The following is a 7,278-nucleotide window of genomic DNA, read 5'->3' as shown; positions in this document are numbered from 1 at the left end:
TCACTCTTTTCTATTATTTCACTTTTTAGGTACAAGTGATATTAATGAGGGGAAATAGAGATAGGAAGGGTGTTTCTTTTGAAATATGCTTTACAATTAATTATTTAGGAGTTTTAAATTAAGATTACTATTGATTTCTAAAACTCTTTAAAGTCTTTGGGATGATCTTTGAATTTATTATTTAGATATTTTTAATTAGTTTTGGGTTAGAAATTTATAATTTTTTTTAATTTATACTCTAATCATTGTTATGAATCAATTTGAGGAAGTTGTCAACTAATTACTTGTTGGATTTGTTAGTTAAGGTCATTCACATGTTAGACTCTTGGGTTTGACAAGTGAAATGACCATGGTGTCTTTGATCTTCAAGTGTCACAATTAATATATCTAAAAAACTATTTTCTAAAATATCTTTTAAAAATGGCTCATTGTTTTGAAATCAAAATAGTAATTTTTATATTTAAAAAATAGAAACACAATTTTGAAAATAAGGAAAAAATAGTCTTCATTTTCAAGAAAAGTTTCTTGTTAAGGTAAAAATATACATTCAAAATAATTTAACCAAATATTGCATAAATATGTATTTATGGACCTCACATTTTTCACATGCGTCCCCACTCGAATGGCGAGACTCGCTTTTCATTTATTTGTGAAAAATTGATTTTAGAAAAACACTTGGAGTTGTTATTTATTTTAATTTTTTTTAAAAAAAGAGAAAAAACAAAGTAAGAAAGAAACCCATGTGTAACTCCTTATTTGGAAAAGACATATTTGCAAAAAAAAAAAAAAATGGATCCGGGGGTTAAGTTACCTATTGGGAAGGTACGGTGGTGAGTCGTAGCACCTCTCTAAGCCCATATACATACGGCCTCTACTAAACGAATTAAGGGAATTATGATAAATAAGTAATTAATTATGGATACCAAGAAAAATAATCATGCAAATGAGTATGTACAAGTCATGGTGAAAATCAATATACACAAAAATAATGATGAAATCTAATTACAAGAATACACAAAATAAATAATAAGAGAATTATACAAAATGATTTATTAAACTAATTAAAAAATATTATTTTTCCAAAAATTCCAAAGGATTTTATTAAAAACAATTTTGAATGAGTGATTTCAGTTTATTTATTTACAAAATATTTTCTTGAAGTGATTTGATTCAATTTAATTTGTATTTAATTTTCAAATAAAGTTATTTACGCTTATTGTATCAAAAGAATTTATTACAAAATTTCAATTTGGCAACAAAAATTATTTTTACTTGTTTTTACAAAAAACAAAATGAATGAATTTTTACAATTTTATTTACAAAAATATTTCAATTGTTTTCATTTAAGAAAAGTGATTTATACAAATTATTGAAAAGAAAAACGTAACTTTATTTATAAAAGAATTTTTAAGTAAAAAGAAAAAAAAAATAAATCCTCTATTTCTAAATAAATACTTTTAATCCCATTTTAATTAAGGAAAAAGAATTCATTAAAAAAAAATCATTTTTGGACAATTTTATTAAAAATTAATTTTTGGGACAACTTTCTTTGCAAAACAATTTTTAGACAATTTTTATTAAACAAAGAAATTTTTGGACAATTTTGTTAAAAACAATTTTTTTTTTAGATTTTTCTAAATGCATTTTTCTGAATTCTTATTAATAAAAAAAACTCTCTTTTATTAAAAAGAATATTTTAAAATTATTATTTTGTTAAAACATATTTACTGAATTATTCCTCTTATTTAAACAAAATTTTTGGTTTGTTTGATATCTGTACACACTCAATAAATATATACAAACAAATATTTACATAAACCAATAAAAATCAAATCAAATAATAATGGGAAATAAAATGTGTACCCAAACAAGCTTACAACAAGTTCAATGTCTTCTTACGGCCTTTTGAGTTCCACTTTCTTCCATGAAATGTCGTGTTCCACATGTCATAAATCCGTACTCAGTCAATAAAATTGCAGAATAGGCCCATGTAAAAACAAAAATAGCCTAAATTACTATAAGTCTTAACCTAAAATATTCAAATTAATAACCAAAATACAAACACAATCAACCAAACTTAAAATTAGATAAATTAAAACAAATTTCACTAGGCCTAAATTTAATATTCCATAATCTAAGCCTAATTTAATATACACCACAATTATCTCATGTCTAAATTAAATAGTTCAAATTGGTCAAGCTCATATCAAATATTTAAGTCATCCAACAAATTTCACCCATATTGTGAGCCCAAAATTCATATCAATTAATAAGCCCACATTAATAATACACATGACCAAAGAAAATAATATCTCAAGTCTAATCAAATAAGGCCAAATAAATAACCAATAAGTAATAGGCCAAGTTCAAATCAATTATTGTGCAAATCAAAATAATAAAAAATAAAGATAAAAATATGAAAATAAAATAAAGTAAAAAGGAAATTTACCCATTTTTTGAACAGCCATGGATGGCTGGATTGCTAGTCGGCAGTGGCCGACGGTGAGGGTGGCGGATGGAGAGAGAATGGGTATGGTTGGAGGAGAGAAGAAAATAAAATAAATCAAAACAAGAAAAAATGGAAGAAGAAGAGAAGAGGTGAGTGGAGGGGGCGGTTGTGCTGGAAGAGTTGTCCATGGAAAATGGGGAATGTCGGTTTTCTGGGCTGTGAGTGGAGTGGTCTAAGAAGAAAATGAAGAGAAGAGAGAGAAATCATAGGGGGAGTCGGTGTGTGTGGATGTTAGGACGAGCTGCAGGGAGAAAAGAAACTGGAAAAGAAATAGGGGTTGGTCGTCCGTGTGTGCTATGGGAATTGGCAGTCTAGAGGAACCAAAGCAAGTGGAATAGGGCAGCTCAAAAAAATGGGACCGACCCTTTGCCTTCAAGAATGGGGGGAGAGGAAAAAAAAAAGAAAAAAATGAAGAGAGCTTATGGGAAGCGTTGGAGGTGGGGTTATGGGTAGAGGTATCGCGGGGTAGGTGAGGGTAGGTGGAGGAGAAAAAGGAAGGGAGAGAGGAGAGAGGAGACATTTTGGGGTTTACAGTATCATATGTAAGAAAAAATTTATATTAAAGCTCCACAAATAGTAGGGAATTTATTCCAAAAGTTTAAAAAGGAAATGTGAGAAAAAAAATAGGAGAAAAAATGTGAAAAAAAAAATAAAAAACAAGTTTAAATTAACTTGATAAAATTTTTAGATGTCTTGAAATGTATTCATCATTTCTGTTTATAAATAATTTCAAAATATATAAATCTTTTCATAATTTATTTATATAATGATTTTTCTTTGTATATGGTGTACGATAAACCAAACAAGGAAGTTTGAATCATTTCTTCTTTTACTTTTCATTTTTTTTCTCTTTTGAGATAATTTATTTTTGTAAGCCAGCTAAAATCATTTTAATCAAGTTATACATATCATATGAACAAATAAATTATAGGTTGCATTTGTTTTGAAAAATATTTTTTTAAATCTATAATTATTATTATTATTATTATGATTATTATTAAATTATTTTTTGTTGAGAAAAAAAATAGTATGAGTCCCAATAGATGTTTTAAGTGATTCACAACATACAAGGGGTTGTTCGTATTCTATTTTCAACTTTTTACAAAATATATTTTTATGTTTTTTATGGAAAATTATGAAGTACCAAATTAGCTTATCATCATGTCAATTCTCAAGTTTCAAAAAAATTGGGAAACAATTTTGTCCCATTCAGACGAAAACAATGATCATGACTAATTGTATTAAGTAACATGAAAACAAGTGAGACTAATATTAAGGGTTTGCTAAATAATGTTTACGAAAATAATTCTTAAAAAATAATTTTAAAATAATTCTTAAACGTACTGTCCATGAAAAACAGTTTCCATGACCAATCTTGGTAAGGGTACTGTATGCGAGGTCAAAGTTTTCATGTCTTAATTAACATTTCTTGAAATAATCAACAAAAGACTTGTGAAAGAATATTTTAAATTTATTCTAAAATAACATGTACGTAACTTGTAAGAATTTTTCATAATTGTTAGCTTTCTTGTAAGAATTTTTCACAATTGTTAGCTTTCTTCACGCATTTGGTTCATTTTAATTTGGTAAGTGATCAAATATCATTATTTTATATAGTGGTCCTGCTCATTGAAGTGGTCAAAGAACATTAAAAATCAATACACATTCAAATCACTTCCTCTTATATTGACACGTGGAGAGGAGGTATTGTATCCCGAGAGAATTATCATGACTATTTAATGAATCATATAAGAAAGACATACAGCAAAAGTGGTAAGAAAATTGAAGGAGTTGTGTTTAGGAAAAGAGAAGAGGCTTTTATTCCAAAGAAGATGTGGCTGATCATGAAGGTTTTCCTCTTACAAATTTTAGTATTTCAACTTTTTGGTGGTGGCATCCATTGCCAAGCTTCAATCCGTCGGCATACTTTTGTGGTAAATACTATATATGATTCTGGCCTTAACGTCACCTTCTGATCATAATATTTAGGGGGTAGTATGACTCTCATTTTCCATCGTAGGACCCCTTACCCTGGTGTCGTTGAGTCGTTCATGCATGCTATCAATTTTTAAGTGGTTATACACTTGCATGAAGGGATCGATGCAACTATTCATGCATGTGATATTTCTTTTGGGATGAGGTTGGTGGTGAACCTTTAATTGGTCGCAGGTGAGGGAAGCTTCATATACAAGGCTTTGTAGCACCAAGGACATCTTAACAGTAAATGGACAATTTCCGGGGCCAACTATATATGCTATGAAAGGAGAGACGATCATTGTCGACGTTTATAATAGGGGAAAAGAAAATGTCACCATTCACTGGTAGGTCTTGAGTGTGTCTTAGAGAAAGAGCAAAGGCAGCATGCTTGCATGGTATACATTCTTTTATTTTTAAGAGGGGGTTGCAATATATTGCTTTGCAAATAAAGTCAAATTTAAAACGATACTTTAGGGTTATTTACTTCAGTTCCATTGAAATACAGTTGATGTCGCTTGTTACTGTGATAATATGTTGTTGCATGCCATCTTTAGTTAGTCCAAAAATAAGTACTAGTTTTAACGTATAGTTATTGTTTTGTAGGCATGGGGTGAACATGCCTAGATATCCATGGACAGATGGTCCCGAGTATATCACACAATGCCCAATTCAGCCAGGGTCTAAGTTTAGCCAAAAGATCATCCTTTCCTCTGAGGAAGGCACAATATGGTGGCATGCTCATAGTGACTGGACTCGAGCCACCGTTCATGGAGCTATAATCGTCTATCCCAAGAATGGAACTAAGTATCCGTTTCACAAACCTAACACAGAATTTCTCATCATATTAGGTATAAGTGTTGTTACTTTTAAAGGTTAATTTATATATTATGAATTAACTTACAAAGCAAAATCTAAAATTATTGGAGTTGTTGAAATGCAGGGCAATGGTGGAAGATTGATGTGAATGCAGTTCGAGATGAAGGGCTCGCAACTGGAGCTGATCCTAATGCCTCTGATGCGTTATTGATAAATGGACAACCCGGTGATCTATATCCATGCTCAAAATCAAGTACAATGTTTCACTTCCCATTTTAAAATTATACATGATTTCATTTTCTTGTATGTTAACCATATTACTTTTTCTCATTAACATCAACACATTTAAAGCTTAATGCTAAGAAAGAGGAATATAGCTATGAGGATGATAGAGCCATGATTTAACACATGAGAAAAGGCTAGCTAGTCCAAATATAATTTTCAACAATGGAGCCAAATTTACACCCCTAATCAATCAATCACTTCATAATTGGTGGATCCTCAAGGAAACTTTTTCTTTTTCTTTTGGCTAGTCATAAGTATACAACTTTCCTTTTCTAATTGCAGGCACATTCAAGCTAACGGTGGATCATGGAAAGACTTATCTACTTCGCATAATCAATGCTGCCTTGCAGGAGGCTCTTTTCTTCTCCATTGCCAAGCATAAAATGACAGTGGTTGGAACAGATGGTAGCTACACGAAACCATTGACACGAGATTATATTACAATATTTCCTGGCCAAACCTACGATGTCTTATTAGAAGCTAACCAACGCCCGGATCACTATTACATGGCGGCTATAACTTATTCTGTTGCCCCGAAATATCAAAATTTTTATGATAACACAACCACCACAGCTATTGTACAGTACAGGGGATACTACACTCCATCTTCACCTCCCTCCTTGCCTTATCTTCCTGCATATAATGACACAAATGCATCAGTTCAGGTCATGGCTGACCTCCGAAGCTTAGCAAATCCTGAACATCCTTGCAATGTCCCATTGAGCACAAGCACTAACCTGATTTACACTGTTTCTGTAAACTCGTACCCTTGCATCAATGATTCATGTGCAGGGGCCAATGGGACGCGGTTCTCCTCAAGTATAAACAACATAAGCTTCGATACCCCTACTGTTGACATACTGCAAGCTTACTATTATAACATAAGTGGTGTATATGGAGATAAATTTCCTAGCGTTCCACCACTGGTGTTCGATTTTACAGCTGATTATCTTCCATTAGTCTATGAGTTGCCGAGCAGCGCAACAGAAGTAAGGATGCTCGAGTATAACTCCACAGTGGAGATTGTTTTGCAAGGGACAACTGTGGTTTCAGGGACACACCACCCCATACATCTCCATGGACACAGTTTCTATCTTGTTGGATGGGGATTTGGGAATTTCGATGAAAATAAGGACCCTTTACGCTATAATCTGGTGGATCCTCCCCTTCAGAATACCATATCTGTTCCTTCGGAAGGTTGGGTTGCAATTAGATTCGAGGCGTCCAACCCTGGTATGTTGCAAGCACTCATGTCCTTTATGAAAACCTGTATACCAAGGAAATAATTTTTCTTAATATTACAATTAAGTTAGGTGCAATGTTGGTATATTTTCTTTGTTGCAGGAGTGTGGTTCATGCACTGCCATGTAGAACGCCATCTGACTTGGGGCATGGAAACTGCGTTCATAGTGAAAAATGGTAAACACCCGGAAGCTCAAATGCTGCCTCCTCCATCGGACATGCCACCATGTTGAAGCTGCAAAGAAATAACACGCTAAAGATTTCACTGAATATTTGTATTATTCAGCTTTCATGATTTATTTTCTATTTGATTTAAGTTAGTATTCCTCTTCAGTTTTTTGTGTAAAGTTGATAAAAAGAATAATGTAAAGTTGTAGAATATTGTGTCTAGGATTATTAATGTCAATTTCTTGGATTGTTAAAAGTCTATAAATATAATGGAATTTGAC

General features: G+C 31.7%; 1 protein-coding gene across 1 annotated transcript; it reads left to right on the top strand.

Annotated features, from left to right (window-relative positions):
• The first annotated feature begins 4,322 nt into the window (after positions 1–4,322).
• Positions 4,323–7,073, top strand: LOC100256018 (laccase-14). The gene is made up of 6 exons (XM_002265379.5): positions 4,323–4,443; positions 4,679–4,830; positions 5,090–5,334; positions 5,427–5,555; positions 5,870–6,820; positions 6,932–7,073. The coding sequence occupies exons 1-6, from the start codon at positions 4,342–4,344 to the stop codon at positions 7,060–7,062; spliced, it is 1,710 nt and encodes a 569-aa protein (XP_002265415.1). The 5' UTR covers positions 4,323–4,341; the 3' UTR covers positions 7,063–7,073.
• The last annotated feature ends 205 nt before the right edge of the window (positions 7,074–7,278 follow it).

This window comes from Vitis vinifera, chromosome 18 (assembly GCF_030704535.1).
Source record: "Vitis vinifera cultivar Pinot Noir 40024 chromosome 18, ASM3070453v1".
NCBI lineage: Eukaryota > Viridiplantae > Streptophyta > Magnoliopsida > Vitales > Vitaceae > Vitis > Vitis vinifera.
This window is presented reverse-complemented; position numbering and strand designations above follow the sequence as displayed.

What these genes read in the sequence shown, in the direction of transcription:
- LOC100256018 (XM_002265379.5), top strand. Translation starts at nt 4,342, where the DNA reads ATGTGGCTGATCATGAAGGTTTTCCTCTTACAAATTTTAGTATTTCAA. An exon ending in ATATCCATGCTCAAAATCAA is followed by an intron (nt 5,556 to 5,869) that starts GTACAATGTTTC and finishes TTCTAATTGCAG; the next exon opens with GCACATTCAAGCTAACGGTG. An exon ending in ATTCGAGGCGTCCAACCCTG is followed by an intron (nt 6,821 to 6,931) that starts GTATGTTGCAAG and finishes TCTTTGTTGCAG; the next exon opens with GAGTGTGGTTCATGCACTGC.